The 18410-nt window shown below is 39.4% G+C and overlaps 1 protein-coding gene across 23 annotated transcripts in view; it reads left to right on the top strand.

The window, feature by feature from the left end:
• ablim1b (actin binding LIM protein 1b) overlaps positions 1 to 18410 on the top strand; it is a 262796-nt gene that overhangs the window by 134750 nt on the left and 109636 nt on the right. For all 23 annotated transcript variants that reach the window (XM_034292380.1, XM_034292373.1, XM_034292381.1 and 20 more), the window contains exons 3-4: positions 12112 to 12295; positions 16520 to 16629. In XM_034292380.1, coding sequence (XP_034148271.1) covers positions 12112 to 12295; positions 16520 to 16629 — 294 coding nt within the window. The remainder of the gene's footprint in view (positions 1 to 12111; positions 12296 to 16519; positions 16630 to 18410) is intronic.

Raw genomic sequence — 18410 nt, 5'->3', positions numbered from 1 at the left:
AATGGATTTTCAAAATATTAGCTACAATAAATATCATTATCATCGTTTCATGAAGATGCTTGCTTATATGATGTGACATAAAAGCATGAAAATAAAATAGAGTTTATATACTGTATTTATGGTAATATAAATATGGCGCAATACAGTATTGCACTAGTTGGTTGACTAGCTTCTTGTGTGTCACTACTAGCAAGCGCTTAGGCAGGCATTGTTAACATGACACTTACTGGCAACAAGCCATGTCCATATGGTTTCTCTGTCTGTATTGGACATAGTCCGTGAATTGTTTCTCAGTTTTGCTGCAGGGACTTAAGATCTGGTTTTGGTAGTTGTTCGTATGAGGGGTGATGCGTGCATTTAATAGGCCTAGGGAAGCTACTGATATGACTCACCAAGTCACTTAACGTCTGAACAGCGGCTTAAAATTACGTCTTAAAGTAACACAGACCATCAATGGAGACACGTTTTTCTTACAAACGTAAATGAACATATGGAAGGCCAAGTGAGTCAAAAACATGACACATTATGGCGTCTCACGTCGTCCAACGATCAGTATCGGTTGCTACACTGTCAAATGATCTTGACGGCTTTATAAAAATTTTGCACGTTTATGACACTATTAGCATATTTTTCTTTCACATTACAAGTGTATGTCAAGACTTACACAACACAAGAGAAAAGTGTATGTATGTACTACAGCCCTAGTCATTTTCATTCCAACCCCATGTATATGCAGCCTTCACTGACTGTCTAATTATTTCAAAGTGAGCTAAATTAGGGTTGGAGTGAAAACAACAGCAGCAGAGTTGGAGACACCTGACTTATGCTGTTGTGAAAACAAAGGGAACATAATATTTTGTTTAATTTAGAGGTATATGAATAGATAATTATCTTACTGAAATAGCCAAACTCATCACTCATGAAATACAAATTAATTAGGAAATGTAAACTTGTACACGTGTGCAAGCAAAATAAACACTTATGGCTTTAATATGCGCGTTACTCAACCATCACAGGTATCCCAATACTTCCTACTCGTTCCCCTTATTCCCGCAAACGTTTTACTCCACCTCTAGGACCGCGTAGGGCCTCTGCAGTTGAGCAACAGCTAGCGCATGAATACAAAAGGCATTCACTTTCTAACACATATAGTCAAACTTACCGTGCAACTATGCCTAAATACAAAACAAAAACACGACCATAGACGCGTAGACAGATTCCCTAGGCCTATTAAATGCACGAATCACCCCTCATATAGGCCTATTAAATGCACGTATCACCCATCATATGTTCGTTCCCTTAATAAACGGCCTTGCCTTTTCGGCTTTCGTCGGGAACGCACAACACGAACGGCAATAAGTGTCCCTTGCTATTATGCTTTTCGACCCATGGAACCTGTTCTTTCACAGAAAACAAAAAAGAACGCATTTGCTTTGACTCATATGATAACACATTTGGGTCATGCTCTAGGATGCGCTATGAACTATGATTGGTCAAAACAGACGAGCCATCGAATAATATTGGTCAAAAAGACGACATGGTTGTCGGTGCAACCAATGTAGCTTTAGGTAGCGTTTATTTTCTTCAGTAGCAAGTGGCAACTAAAGCATGCAAAGATGGCAGCACCAGCAATGAACTAAAGTTCATGATACACCTACCAAAGCCATGCGCCCAGCTCCCATTCATTTAAAATTGAAATTAGAAAAACACCGTCAACATGCGATTTGTGCCGAGCTGCACAATTCAGGCCTTTGAAACAGTTTACTACATCATTATTATCCTCGCATATTACCATTCACCGAGGTTGCTGTTATGTTTTGCTGGAATCTCTAGCCTGTTGGACATCCACAGTTCGATCCCAAAACATCCTCTGTTGAGCAACCAAAGTTGATTGCAAATGAACATTTAAATATGTTCTGTTTCTAAACGTGATCATTCTGTATCATTTCAAAACAGATAGATAGAAGTAATTATTCACCTCTGAATAAAGTCATGAAAGGTTATTGGATTATGCACATTTTTGGTAAGAGATTTTAAATTGCAATGTGACTTACATGTTCTTTTTTTAGATGGTAGATTATGTTAATTGGTGTTCAAGGCCACAGCTGTTTTTTTGTTCTTCATTGTTCACTGCAATTGATCTATCTAGTTTTGAAGTCTGTACATATATGCTGTTGAATAAGCCTGGCCTGAAAATGTGGAGGCACTTGCAATACTGTATTGATTTAAGAAATTATTGATTCATGAACTAAATGCAAATATTGTTTTCATTATGGTATATGATTATTTGAGATAATAGGATTGGTCACTCTTGCTGTATAATGATCAATGACAATATTACATGCTGGTGACTGACGCTGGCTATATACCCGACTATGTAATTATATGATATCCAATTAAATGTCTGCCTTCTGGGCATAAGTGACCAACACATGTACATAGAATCAAAGGACTTATCTTAAAGGACCTAAGTAACTTAACACCTTACTTTCTAGTGCAAGTTACTAAGTAACATAACTATTCACTTTATGGGAACTGTAACTACTTTCTGTAATTAGTTACTTTTAACATTCCCCAACACTGGTAATAATAGATTTGGGTAGTATCACCCGTTCTTCCCTGTAGATCCTCTTGAGCTCTGTTATATTGAATGGGGAGCGACTCTGTGAACTGAAATCCTCAGGTCTACCTACATTTGTTCAATGAGGTTAAGATAATATCTTGTGGATTCCTGTTCAGGCTTTCTTCAAGGATATATCTGTATACTCTCCATTCATTCTTTCCTCAATCTTGACCAGTCTCCCAGTCGCAGCTGAGAAGCATCACCATAGAACGATGCTCCCACCACGTACTTCACCATAGGGATGGTATAAGTAAGTTGATCAGCGTTACCTCTCGTTTTTTCCCAGGCATTGGCATTCATGCCTAATGGAATCTTTTCCTCATGCTGTCAGAGTCTTTTAGACAGCATGTCATATGCCTTTTACTCAGGAGTGGCTTTCGTCTAGCCACTCTATCATAAAGGTCTTATTGATGGAATGCTGCAGAGATGGCTGACCTTCTGGTAGGTTTCTCCTTCTCTGCCGAGAAACTCTTAAGAACCGTTGGGTTCTTGGTCACCTGATAAAGGCCATTGACATTTACTTAGTTTGACTGGATGGCGAGCTCTAGGAAGACACATAATGGTTCCAACTTCTTTCATTTCACAATGTTGAAACCAACAGTGCTCCAATGTCCTTTAATAAATTGTATAACCTTCCCCAGACATATTGTGATGGTAATTCTATCGATCAGAACTCTTTAAGAAGGAAGTACAGAGATGAAATACTCTCGGCACAATTAACAGTTTATTAATTATTTGCAAATATGAGAGACACATCAAACACTTACCAACATAATCGTCCGAGGAGTCTCTAACTCAATATAGCTCATTCAACAGTATATATCACATACAAAAAGGGGTGTGGTAAGTTGTTGCCCATCTGTCTTGTGTAACATTTACCCAAAGGGCGGGCTTTCCCCCCACCTTATCCTTCTCAACTCCTGAGGAGACACAATGGCCCTCATTTATCAAAAGTGCGTACACCAAATTTCCAGCGTACACCTGGCGTACAACCAAAACCACGGTGACTTTGAGGTTTATCAATATGGGCGTTGGCGTACGGCACTCTCAAATCCTACGCCAGCTCAGGAGGTGGTGTGTGCACGTTTTGAGTTAGAGCGGAAATGCGCAGAAAAAAAAATCCTAACGCACTGACAAACTAAAAGATATGATATATTATGACCCACTGTAAAAAAACAACAACATAATTACTAACTTCAGTGTTTATTTTTGTGCAACATGGACTTCAATGTTTAATTTGTGTGACTTTACCAAAGCATTTGATTTATATGTATTCCTTCAGATACGAGCCTGTGAGCTTTACATGATGTTTCAGGGTTAGGCCCGGCAGTTGCGCACGTACTGGGTTCAGTAATAAAAGGCTTTTAATGACCAAAATATAATTCAGAGTGACAAAATAAATTATTTTAAATAATAATTATAACGACATTCTTCTTCTAAATAACAATAAACGTCATTAATAATAAAAATCATAAAATAATAAGACGAATATTACAAATTGTCATGCAATTATTAATGTGAATGAATGGTACTCCACATCACATCATCTTTTATTCCGCTTTTTAAACTGCCAAATGAATTTTTTTTATTTCTTTCTACCTCCCTGGTGATCGTCTCAATCTCCACGTCAGAGAAGTTTCTCTTTTTTGCTGTCTTCTGTGTGTCCATGGCGTAAAATGAGGGCGTGGGGGAAGCGGAGACTTGAATATATAGGGGCGTGTTATTCTAATGACGATCGTTTTCATCCGCGGCATTTATCAAAGGCAGGTATTGCGTACACCTGGATTTTAAAGGTATGCACATCTTCATAAATCAGGCGGTGAGAGGAGTGTAAGCAAAATCTTACGCCAACATATACGCCCGTTTCTACGCAAGAATGATAAATGAGGGCCAATGTCTGGATAATCAACAGAGACACTAAAGGGTTATACAGATTTACTGATTTACGAGTAACCATCTAATCCTCTGGTGCCGGTCAAGGATGCTGGTCAAGGATGCCTCCCCAGGCAAACACCAGACCCCTCTCGGCATCTTTAACTAGTAACTCATTCATACATGTATAGGACAACCAAGAATACATCAGTTCAAGAATTTCCACAACACTATGCATCAAAACAATTCCATCTCAGAGTTGACTAAGACCTCCTTGAAATTAATAGCTATTCAAAATGAAATGTATAACACAACACAGCTTTCAATAGGTCCTAGTCTTGAAGATTTTTCCATTCCCAATGGAAGGACCTACATCTCATCATGCTAATTTGGGCACAAAATTCAACCCTGTAAGCCCATTATTGATTTATCAAAAACAATACAAGATCTCAACCCATCCAACCAGATGGGAGAGCTAAAAAGACTCCCTTGGTACACATAAAGCTCTGGATGGCTTCTCCTGGCATTCCTGTATGACGTGGAGAACAGAGGAATGCTAAGAGAGCTGTACTGCTGCAATTGAGGGGCTATCAGGGATCTCCAAACAAGCTGGGAAATAGACTTGCCCATCTGCCAAAGAACTGTCACTGCAAGGACATGGTCTCTATCACTGATCACTCACAAAAGCACACATGCACAAAGACACACAGTACATGGGTGGTTCTCTGAAAAGTCCCCCAGACTTAGTTCTAAGATTTTCATTAAAGGAAACCACAAAATGCATTTTAAAGTAATCAATTAATTAAACCAGGTGTCTTTGTTTTCTAATGCAAAATAAAATATTTTTTATTCTATTTTAAAAAAAATGGGTTGTCTAATTAGTAGGAACATACACATTTGCGTGTCCTCAGATACTATCATTACATTTGCATTGAAAATTAAACAAATAAAAATAGCTATTAATACCAATTTTTTGCTGCTAATATAATCATATGTTTTTCTACTTTAACTACAAACATTGTTTTTTTTAAATACATGAATTATCTATGAAATTCCAATATTGATGCTAGTCCCCCAGTTTGTTTCAACCCCGTCACGCCCTTCCACTTAGCCCCATATACAAATAATGGATTAGTCCATGTGACTTCAACTTTGATGAAGTGACATCACACAAGTCTTTTGAAGAACATGCTGCAAAGAAAGGCAAGTGTCAGTATCTTTTCTTACCTATATTTCATTGTTTTTATGGTCAGATTGAGATTTTCAGGCTGTTTTATGAATAATTGATAGTGAACAATTGTTGAGGAAAAATTAAACAGCAGTGTTGCAAAATATTCAAATTTTATGATGTCCTAAATGCCATGTCATGCCATGTCCAAATACTGTCCTGAATAAATTAGGAGCTATGGCTACATTTTGCCAAAAATGTCAACCCTGTCACATTCAACCCTGTCACATTTTATATTGCAAAAGGGTTGAATCGTTGTGACAGGGTTGAATGTTTGACAACTCTCAGAAAATGAATTAATTGTAGACTTTGATTTGAACTGTCTGAAATAATACTTAATGCTATTTTATGTTCAAAATTTCCAGACATCACAATGGCAAAAACAGCAGCAGAGAGGCAAAGAGAGTACAGGGCAAGAAGGAATGCAGACCCAGAGAGGAGGGAAAAATATCTCAGGAGTGAGCGTGAGAGGTGGAAAAGGGACACTGAGGCAGGGAAAAGGAAAAACATCAGGGATCTGAGTGATAGAGCAAAACATAATAAGCGCAAGAGTTGGAGAAATGCTAAATAAAGACAGAAGTTAAGGGATGCTTTGAGGAATATTAACACCCCTCCACAAAGTCTTGATAATCAATATGCAGAACAACCCAGATCTGGCTCCTCAAGGTTGCTTGTTAGAAGTTACTTCAGATACATTTTAAAGTATAACAAGCCATTTTATTAGGGTGTGATTAAGTGTACATACAGTATACTGTATATGTAGGTGTATAGATGTTTGTCCATGTGAGATTCTTATAAGTTGTTTGCAGTTTGGTGGTTATTTATTGCCAAATCCCAAAGAGCAAGACACAAACTATACAAAGAAATAACACAACTCAAACATGAACTCAAAGCGACTTTTAGTGAGAAAGAAATGCCTATTAATGAAAGGGATTTCATGACTGACGTGGGAAAATATATTTTCTCAAAGGTTTAACTAGTCCACTATCAGATGTAGTGATAAGAAATACAATTATTTGAGGTATAAAAAAAAAGAAAGTTTGACCCAAAAGGCACCCGTCTCAGAGAATCACCCACATACAAGCACATACAAGCATACGAACAAACAAATACAGACACACAAACATGCAGATGCACACACGCACATAGTCTGAGGGCTTTGGGGGCTCAATCGAAATTTCCATTTTACTTGTATTTTCTTCCAGAAAAACTGGGTCTGATAAACTAGGTCTTCAATGAAGACTAATTGCTGGCAAACAACTAACTGGTTCACATTAAAGCCAGGAACAGGTGTCGCTCTTTCTTCTGCATCCCTCATTGTAGATGCAAGGTTTGTCAAGCAGACCTGGCAGGAGCCACAAGTGCAATAATCAATTGTGCTCTGCCCACACTCACCAGCCAGGTTGGGGTTGTTCGCAGGCACTGGTAGCTGGGACACCCCCACAGCCACTGTGAGGTGGGGAGGCCCCTACACACCAAAGGACCCGCCCTGCATAGCAAAAAATAAGCTAGGCCTGTATGAAAAATAAAAAATGAAAAAACTTTGAGGGTGAGAACTCAGCTGAAGTAGGCAACATAACAGATATTCCTCCCCCTTTCAGTTGAAAATTAGGCTAAATAGTCTCAAAATCCCTGAATCTGGCAACAACAGACTTTGCGTATCTATGCCATTACGCTGCTATCTTACGTGTATTTTGCTAATACGTCGCTTTCAAAAATGTTTTGATAGATCACGGTAGACATTAGTAAATATGCAAGCAATGCTCAAAAGCATAGCAATAGTGTTGTTGGAAGAAGCTCTTGTAAAACACCCAAAGATTACGTCCTTATTTATACAAGCCAGAGAGGAAGCTATCATCAGCACCTCCACAGACAAAACACTGCTGCCACGGTAGCTAGCAGCAGCACGTCTTCTCCAGTAACCAGCCTTCCCAACGCGACATCAGTGTTAATTTCATCAACAAATAGACGAAAATATTAGTTAAATACCTATTTTTCAGTGGCAGTTGACAAAATGATAGCTGGCTAAATAGAAACAGCAAAAAAAAAAAAAAAACTATCAATATTTTTCATTTTGGTTGATAAAAATGAGACGAAATTATCTTTGTGACAATAGTCAGATACAACTTTGATAGTTGGATAGGAGGATTTTGTAAAGAGAGATTCTCTGTGTTCATCCCAATATACACCAATCAGCCATAACATTATGACCACCTGCCTAATATTGTGTAGGTCCCCCCTTTTGCCAAATAATAGCCCTGAACTGTCGAGTCGGCATGGACTCCACTAGACCTCTGAAGTTGTGCTGTGGTATATGGCACCAAGACATTAGCGGCAGATCCTTTAAGACCTGTAAGTTGAGAGGTGGGGCCTTTATGGATCGGACCTGTTTGCCCATCTGGGGAATTTGGAGGCCAAGTCAACACCGTGAACTCGTTGTTGTATTCCTCAAACCATTCCTGAACCAATTTTGCTTTGTGGCAGGGCGCATTATCCTGCTGAGAGGCCAATGACATCAGAGAATACTGTTGCCATGAAAGGGTGCATGTAATCTAAAACAATGCTAAGGTAGGTGGTACGTGTCAAAAGTAACACCCACATGAATGACAGGACTCAAGGTTTCCAAGCAGAACATTGTCCAAAGCATTACACCTCTTCCACCAGGTTCCCTTCTTCCCATAGTGCATCCTGGTGCCATGTGTTCTCCAGATAAGCGATGAACATGCACCCGGCCATCCACATGATGTAAAAGGAAACGTGATTCATCAGACAAGGCCACCTTCTTCCATTGCTCTGTGGTCCAGTTCTAGGCTTAATAGCCTCTTTTGGCAGTGAGTGGGGTCAGCATGTGCACCCTGACTGGTCTGTGGCTACGCAGCCACGTACGCAACAAACTGTGATGCACTGTGTGTTCTGACACCTTTCTATCAGTACTAGCATTAACTTTTTCAGCTGTTTGAGCCACAGTAACTCATCTGTTGGATTGGACCACACAGGGCAGTCTTTGCTCCCCACATGCATCAATGAGACTTGGCCATCCATGACCCTGTTGCTGGTTTGCCGATTTTCCTGCCTTGGACCACTTTTGATAGGTACTGACCACTGCAGACCGGGAACACCCCACAGGGGCTGCAGTTTTGGAGATGCTCTAACCCAGTCATTTAGCATCACAATTTGTCCCTTGTCAAAGTCGCTCAGAACCTTACGCCCATTTTTCCTGCTTCTAAAACATCAACTTTTAATATCAAGATTATCAGTGTTATTCACTTCACATGTCAGTGGTCATAAGGTTATGGCTGATCAGTGTATACGCACAGGCAAAGACTGTGGTGTGGTGCCTGGAGACGTGGGCACACCCTAATTGGTTAACTATCAAAATATTTTTGAATCTTCTGTTCTCCCCTCATTCTTACATTTCAAACTAATATTTTCATTCATGTCAATTAAATTCATGAATAATAATGGGTGTGCAATACGCATTGTCCACTGGCTAAATGCATTTTGGAAATTTCACACTTCCATCCTCTGCAAAACGCTGTGCTTGACATTTTAATATATAGGCTTAATTGTAGGCCATATCAACATTGTAAGTGAAACATTATGACATGTTCCATTGGCCTTATTTGACATGGTGATATGTTTAGGCTACAATGAGGCAAAATTGTGATTGGACTATAATGTGACTAAAATCTGACTAATATGGCTCACTGTTTTCATCATTTTGACAATAACAAGCAAAATCTTTATTCAAATGATATAAATGTGTCTAAAACTGAAAGATATTTTAGTCAAAATGACTAAAACAAGACAAAATAAAAATGGTTGCCTAAATTAACTGTGCATCACTGCCTGGGTCCAGCAGATATCTTAGCTTTTCTTCTCCTAAGCCCATCCCAGCACAGAGCTACAGTGGATATAAAAAGTCTACACACCCCTGTTAAAATGCCAGGTTCTTGTGATGTAAAAGAATGAGACAAAGATAAATCATGTCAGGACTTATTCCACCTTAATGTGACTGTTCAAATAATGTGACATCAAATTGAAAAACAAACAGAAATCTTTGAGAGGGAAAAATAAAAAACTCAAAATAACCTGGTTATATAAGTGTGCACACCCTTAAACTAATACTTTGTTGAAGCACCTTTAGATTTCATTACAGCACTCAGTCTTTTTGAGTGGGAGTCTATTTGCATGGCTATCTTGACGTTACAATATTTGCACACTCTTCTTTGCAAAATCGCTCCAAATCTGTCAGATTGCGAGGACATCTCCTGTGCACAGCCCACCTTCAGATCACCCCACAGATGTTCAATTAGATTTAGGTCTGGGCTCTGGCTGGCCCATTCCAAAACGTTAATCTTCTTCGGGTGAAGCCATGCTTTTGTGGATTTGGATGTGTGCTTTGGGTCGTTGTCGTTCTGAAAGGTGAACTTCCTCTTCATCTTCAGCTTTCTAACGGACGCCTGAAGGTTTTGTGCCAAAATTGCCTTGTATTTGGAGCTGTTCATAATTCCCTCCACCCTGACTAAGGCCCCGGTTCCAGCTAAAGATTAACAGCCCCAAAGCATGATGCTGCTACCACCATGCTTCACTGTGGGTATGGTGTTATTTGGTTGATGTGCAGTGTTGTTTTTGTGCAAAACATACGTTTTGGAATTATGGCCAAAAAGTTCAACCTTGGTTTCATCAGACCATAACACATTTTCCCACGTGTTTGATGGGACTTGATGTTTGTTTTTGCAAACTTGTTTTTCAATTGTTCACATTATAGGTTACATTAAAAGTGGAAAAAGTTCTGATATGATTTATCTTTGTTTCATTCTTTTACATCTCAAAAACCTGGCATTTTCACAGGGGTGTGTAGACTTTTTATATCCACTGTATATAGCACTGTCCTTGGTGTTGAACAATGATCTGTAAGCTACATAAAGCTATTTGTTAATTGTGCTGATGCGATTGTGCTTTTGTAATTTAAACTTTTTTTTATTTCTTTCTTTTCCATTACTGATTATGTATAGTTATATGAAGACAGCCATCAGTCTTGGCCTAGGAGGCAGTGGTACAATTTAATAGATGGAGACATTTTGAGGGGGTTTGGGGGAGGGGCCTTGAGCTCCAACCTTGCAAAGTCTGTGCTGCCACTTTCCGCAGGGTCCAAGGCCACCAGGCTACCCAAGCCCTCACATTACACATTCAACTATTATTTACATTTTAGTGTGCATTCCCACCTATCTTAAGATGGGATAAGAACACAACCTAGTAACAGCATGTTTATTTTTGTCAACCCCGATGAAATTGGAAACTGCACAATGTAACAGATTTATTCAGTGAAATGCCATTTCTCTGGCACTCCTGAATGTCAAGTTTTTTTTTGTTATACTATGCCATTAAATGTGGTACTGTAATGCAGCACATTGTGACAAACCCTGAGTGGGTAATATGTCTCACTGTTCAGAGCTGGCTTTTTCTAAATTACTTTGATTGCTGCTGCGTGGTGCTGTTCTCAGCGCAAATGACGTTGTATCCAAAGCATCAGTTTGAATCCAGGTAATTGTGTTGAGATTAGGCTATACTAAACAACACTGCAGTTTACTTCTAAACAACTCTGTATACGAAGATCTAAATGCATTTGCACATTAATCTGGTTGAGATCAAATGGTTACTAGGCTACAATGGAGGATTAACAGTCATCATCATATGCAGTGATGTTTTTATTATACTATGCATTTAAGCTATTCAATTTGGTTCTATAATGTAGCACATTGTGATAAAACTTGGGTGAATGATATGTTTTGCTGTTGAGAGCTGGCATTTTAAAAATTACATTAGCTCAAGCGTAGACATAACAAATCCATTAATACATGTGCTTGCATTTTTGTACATGGACAACTTGCCATGTCACGCTGGTGCGTAGCCCAGTTGTCAGCCCAACTCTGTACAACTCAGGAAGATTTAAATACCCACCCCCATTAAACTGATTAAGAACAATATTTAGGCTTGTACTGTACCATGGGTAAAACAGCAGAAGTGGGAAACGTTTGCTGATGCCTTGTAGTCAATAAAATAGCTTTCAATAAGACAGCATTAGAAAGGCCTTGTTAATCAAAATATGTTACTGGGTTACCGGTACGATTGGAACTGTCAGATACTGAAAACATATCCTTAAAATGGTGTTGTCAGTTTGGATTATTTTTGTCTTACTCCAGTATATTAAAATTAAATGTTTTGTGTGGGTGTTATATATAGCTATTTAATTTATTGTGCATATAATACTGATGAAGAAATATTTGGGAAGTTTTCATATTCTCTTATTAACATGGGTGCCAACTAAATATGTTGTGTGTGCATGTGTATGTGTCTCCTTCTCTGCTTGTGTGTGTGTATCCAGTGTGTGGCTGCGACCTGGCTCAGGGAGGTTTCTTCATGAAGAACGGGGACTACCTGTGTACATTGGACTACCAGCGACTCCATGGCACACGTTGCAACGGCTGTGGGGACTTTGTGGAGGGAGAGGTTGTCACTGCTCTGGGCAAGACCTACCATCCAGCCTGTTTTGTCTGCACCATCTGCAAGTATGTGAATGTGTTCTCATATGCACAAGAAGGATTTCGTTCCAAAACGCTACAAACATTTTGATTTATGCTATTAAATTAATATATATATATATATATATATATATGTATATATATATATATATATATATATATATATATATATATATATATATATATATATATATATATATATATATATATATATATATATATATATATATATATATATACAGGTTGCTTTTGCCATAAACCAGAATAAATGAATCCCTTGTAATCCAAAATAAGCATCTTTTATAGAATTATGTGTGACATCAAATGGAGAACAGTACAATTTAATGTGGTCACCACACAATGGATTATATTTTTTAAGCATTACATAAAAGGCAGCTATTAGCTGTTGGTTATTAAGTTTGTCTGTAGAAATATTGAGAAAAACATTTGGTTCAAACAATCAGTTATTATCAATAAATTGCACCCATATGAAAACCCATAAACAAATGTGTTTTCATATGCACAAGGATTAATGTCTAAACCGCTGGCAACAAAAGTGAGTACACCCCTAAGTGAAAATGTCCAAATTGGGGCCAGTGTCAATATTTTGTGTGGCCACCATTATTTTCCAGCACTGCCTTAAACCTCTTGGGCATGGATTTCACCAGAGCTTCACAGGTTGCCACTGGAATGACGACATCACGGAGCTGGTGGATGTTAGAGACCTTGCGCTCCTCCACCTTCCGTTTGAGGATGCCCCACAGATGCTCAATCGGGTTTAGGTCTGGAGACATGCTTGGCCAGTCCATCATCTTTACCCTCAGCTTCTTTATAAAGGCAGTGGTCGTCTTGGAGGTGTGTTTGAGGTTGTTATCATGTTGGAATACTGCCCTGCGGTCCAGTCTCCGAAGGGAGGGGATCATGCTCTGCTTCAGTATGTTGGCATTCATGGTTCCCTAAATGAACTGTAGCTCCCCAGTGCCGGCAGCACTCATGTAGCCCCAGACCATGACACTTCCACCACCATGCTTAACTGTAGGCAAGACAAACCTGTCTTTGTACTCCTCACATGGTTGCCGCCACACACGCTTGACACCATCTGAACCAAATAAGTTCATATTGGTCTCATCAGACCACAGGACATGGTTCCAGTAATCCATGTCCTTAGTCTGCTTGTCTTCAGCAAACTGTTTGCGGGCTTTCTTGTGCATCATCTTTAGAAGAGGCTTCCTTTGGGGACGACAGCCATGCAAACCAATTTAATGCAGTGTGCGGCGTATGGTCTGAGCACTGACAGGCTGACCCCCCACCCCTTCAACCTCTGCAGCAATGCTGGCAGCACTCCTACGTCTATTTCCCAAAGACAACCTCTGGATATGACGTTGAGCATGTGCACTCAACTTATTTGGTCAACCATAGCGAGGCCTGTTCTGAGTGGAACCTGTCCTGTTAAACCGCAGTATGGTCTTGGCCACCATCTTGCAGCTCAGTTTCAGGGTCTTGGCAAGCTTGTTATAGCCTAGGCCATCTGTATGTAGAACAACAATTCCTTTTTTCAGATCCTCAGAGTTCTTTGCCATGCGGTGCCATGTTGAACTTCCAGTGACCAGTATGAGGGAGTGTGAGAGCGATAACAACAAATTTAACACACCTGCTCCCCATTCACACCTGAGACCTTGTAACACTAACGAGTCATATGACACCGGGGAGGGAAAATGGCTAATTGGGCCCAATTTGGACATTTTCACTTAGGGGTGTACTCACTTTTGTTGCCAACGGTTTAGACATTAATGGCTGTGTGTTGTGTTATTTTGAGGGGACAGCAATGTTATACAAGCTGTACACTCACTACTTTACGTTATAGCAGAGTGTCATTTCCTCAGTGTTGTCACATGAAAAGATACAATCAAATATTTGTGAGGGGTGTACTCACTTTTATGAGATACTGTATATATATATACAGTATCTATATACACTCACCTAAAGGATTATTAGGAACACCATACTAATACTGTGTTTGACCCCCTTTCGCCTTCAGAACTGCCTTAATTCTACGTGGCATTGATTCAACAAGGTGCATTTAGAAATGTTGGCCCATATTGATAGGATAGCATCTTGCAGTTGATGGAGATTTGTGGGATGCACATCCAAGGCACGAAGCTCCCGTTCCACCACATCCCAAAGATGCTCTATTGGGTTGAGATCTGGTGACTGTGGGGGCCATTTCAGTACAGTGAACTCATTGTCATGTTCAAGAAACCAATTTGAAATGATTCGACATGGTGCATTATCCTGCTGGAAGTAGCCATCAGAGGATGGTGGTCATAAAGGGATGGGCATGGTCAGAAACAATTCTCAGGTAGGCCGTGGTATTTAAAAGATGCCCAGTTGGCACTAAGGGGCCTAAAGTGTGCCAAGAAAACATCCCCCACACCATTACACCACTACTACCAGCCTGCACAGTGGTAACAAGGCATGATGGATCCATGTTCTCATTCTGTTCATGCCAAATTCTGACTCTACCATCTGAATGTCTCAACAGAAATCGAGACTCATCAGACCAGGCAACATTCTTCCAGTCTTCAACTGTCCAATTTTGGTGAGCTTGTGCAAATTGTAGCCTCTTTTTCCTATTTGTAGTGGAGATGAGTGGTACCCGGTGGGGTCTTCTGCTGTTGTAGCCCATCTGCCTCAAGGTTGTGCGTGTTGTGGCTTCACAAATGCTTTGCTGCATACGTCGGTTGTAACGAGTGGTTATTTCAGTCAAAGTTCCTCTTCTATCAGCTTGAAACAGCCGGCCCATTCTCCTCTGACCTCTAGCATCAACAAGGCATTTTCGCCCACAGGACTGCCGCATACTGGATGTTTTTCCCTTTTCACATCATTCTTTGTAAACCCTAGAAATGGTTGTGCGTGAAAATCCCAGTAACTGAGCAGATTGTGAAATACTCCGGCCCGTCTGGCACCAACAACCATGCCACGCTCAAAATTGCTTAAATCACCTTTTAAATCACCTTTCAGGAGATTGTCTTGACCAGGACCACACCCCTAAATGCATTGAAGCAACTGCCATGTGATTGGTTGATTAGATAATAGCATTAATGAGAAATTTAACAGGTGTTCCTAATAATCCTTTAGGTGAGTGTATATACAGGTTGCTTTTGCCATACACCAGCATAAAATAATCCATTGTAATCCAAAATATGCATCTTGTCTGGAATTATGTGTAACATCCAATCGAGAACAGTACAATTTAATGTGGTCACCACACAATGGATAAAAAATGTTTAAGCATTACCTAAAGCAAAAGCTATTAGCTGTTGGTTATTATGTTTGTCTGTTGAGATACTGTGCAAAACATTTGGTTGAAACATTCAAGTATTATCAGGGTAAAAACATTAAACTTGTAACACAACTTGTAACATGTAACATTAACATTGACAGGGGCACTGTGTAGGATCCTGCCTCTAACATTTACTAAACTGTATTTAAATAGTAACACTAATAGTAGTTAATATACTAATAATATTAGCCCAGACTAATTTTCATGATTGGTTGAAGGCCAGAGAAATTAGGCTAAGGCTAACGTTGGGAGGCCCACTAGCAGTCACAGGCCCTATGTCTTGTTGACTTTATGGTGGCCTGCCATACTACAATCGTGTGTCAACCTCAATATCTTTTGATTAAAGTATATCTACCAGGACCCTTTAGCCAATGCACTTTTTAGGGTGGGTTTTGTGCCTCGTCTGACCACACACTGCTGGCGCATTACATGCAGAAAAGTCACTTTGAAATGTGTCTTTCTCCTTATATGTTTGTTGTCGCTGAATTTCTTTCTCTATAAATACAAATGAATGGATTTTGAGCACTATGCTAGGCTACCATAAATAATCTAAATTAAATCTGATTATAAACCTGCTCTTGGTCCTTTTACTCTCTGTAGGTCACCTTGAATTTGAATCTGTATGCTTCATTTTTGTATGAAACTGTTTAACAAACCCAATGCCAGCTTAATCAATGAGCTGAGCAGCACACAAGTATCCTACAAATTCTTGCTATGCCTGTCATGCCCTGACCAAGTGAAGTGATAGCCACTCAGATTGCTCCTGAAGTGGCATGGGAGCAATATTTAGCCTGCTCCAATTTAACTCCACTCTTCAGTCAGATTTGTCCCACTCTGCCCCACTAATATACTCCTGACACACATGCAGTGTATTTCTCAGATTTTCTCTTTCTCTGTCACTCTCTTAGACGACCCTTTCCTGCTGGAGACCGTGTCACCTTTAATGGGAAAGACTGTCTCTGTCAACGTTGCATCCAACCCCTGTCTCCAACACCCAAAGACGTCAGCAGCTCCAGCAGTAAGTGTGTGGCATGTCTGTGTTTGTGTGTATGCATGTCTGTGTATGTATGTTTTAATTCTGACTCGTATCTTTCTACAACATACTACAGCATCCCAGAAAAGGATCTGAGAAGTTTTAGAGGTCAATTGTTACTATTCACTGCACTTGCAGCCAATTTAAAACACTAAGATGCTTTGAGGATACACTCAATGTCCTAAAATAGGGCCAGGAAAAAAGCAGTCGTTGTGAGTACCAGTGAAGATGTCACGCCATGGAGTAGGAGATGAAGCTGCCCAAACTGCAAGTGAGCATGTGGAAAGCATCCAGTATCCAGTGGTTGGCCTCCAGTCAGAAATGTAGCTTGCCAGAAACAATTAGCAATGTAAAATCCACAGATTAGATCAGTGATTATTCATACTACAGTAAGCTATATCATAACACAAAAATCTCCAAACAAATTACAGACAAAATAAACAAATGGACTAACTCCCAGACAGGATCTACAGCCAGTGTTTCCTGTTCCCTAATATGTCGGCCATTTTGAATGTTATTGTTTTTCATCTTTTTTATCGCCTCAGAGTTGCTCTTACAAACTTACAATTGTATGACATATTATTGGTTAATCAGTCCTTGCACCGTGACTTGGTAGTGATATGTCATGCAAACTGGCTAGACTATAGACAGTCTGTTATGCTAAAGTATTTTCTATCTATTTCTTTGTTGTTAGCAATATGAATACCTGCTTGGAGCCAGATCATTGACACCAGGTTACACACTCTCTAATGCAGGAATCAGCTGCTTGCTAATCTGATGTCACCTTTAACTTTAGGGTCAGATTGTCTAGGAAAATGCTCCAGGTTGAAGTTTATCGTACTGGGGGTACAGTTCCAGGATCAACTTCTCTTCCTCTAAACCCTAACCCTGACTATTTTTAAAGATAATGGAAAACTGAGTCTAGGACAACATTACTCCTGTAGTAAAAGATGCAAGAATTGCTACATTCTTTCTTCAAGTTGACCGATAACTGCCTTTTAAATTACTGAAAGATGCAATTTTTATTGTTTCCCCAAACAGTATTTTGATTTACGTGTGTCTAGCTAATGCACACAAAGTCGTACATCAGAATTCCATACAAAATGTTATCTCTAAACTCTTTTTTAATGTTAAATGTTTGCATCCCATAAATACATATATCAATCAACTGATGTTCATTCAAACATGGATTTATAGCAAAGTGGACATTTTCTAGTTGTTAATTTGGAAGGTTTTCACAAAATTACATTCCCTAATGTGAGGGGATCATTTACAAGCACATAAAAATAATAGTCATTTTAAAAAGTACAGTTAGTAAAGTTCCAAATTGAATGTCCATAGGGAATGCTCAATGCTCCCCAAATGCCTCAAAAGCTGATCATGTATTACACAAGGCACAGCTCTAAAACATTAATGAAAAGCTTTTGTCAGGAGCATCAGGTGATTAATGAATGAAAGTTGAACAAGCAATCAGGAAATGGATGTACTAGGGTGGCAATGTAGAGATCAGCCCTCTTATTTCATCGAGAGGCCAAATAACGCCCATATTGGTCAGTTGCTACACGCATGAGTGCAAGCACACACGCTAAAATGATTGTTTGGCTATACGTGCGAGTGCTTTTAGAGGACATATTACTACAATTACAACAGAGGATGTCTTGTCTATAAATTAACACTTTGTACAATACATTTTCAGATTTAACCATCACAGGGTAAGAACATGATGGCCAAAATATATATTAGGTTTTAACCTCAACACAAGTTAA

This window comes from Esox lucius, chromosome 5 (genome assembly GCF_011004845.1).
Source record: "Esox lucius isolate fEsoLuc1 chromosome 5, fEsoLuc1.pri, whole genome shotgun sequence".
Taxonomy (NCBI): Eukaryota; Metazoa; Chordata; class Actinopteri; order Esociformes; family Esocidae; genus Esox; species Esox lucius.
The sequence above is the reverse complement of the archived record's forward strand: the minus strand, read 5'-3'. Positions and strand labels throughout refer to the sequence as shown.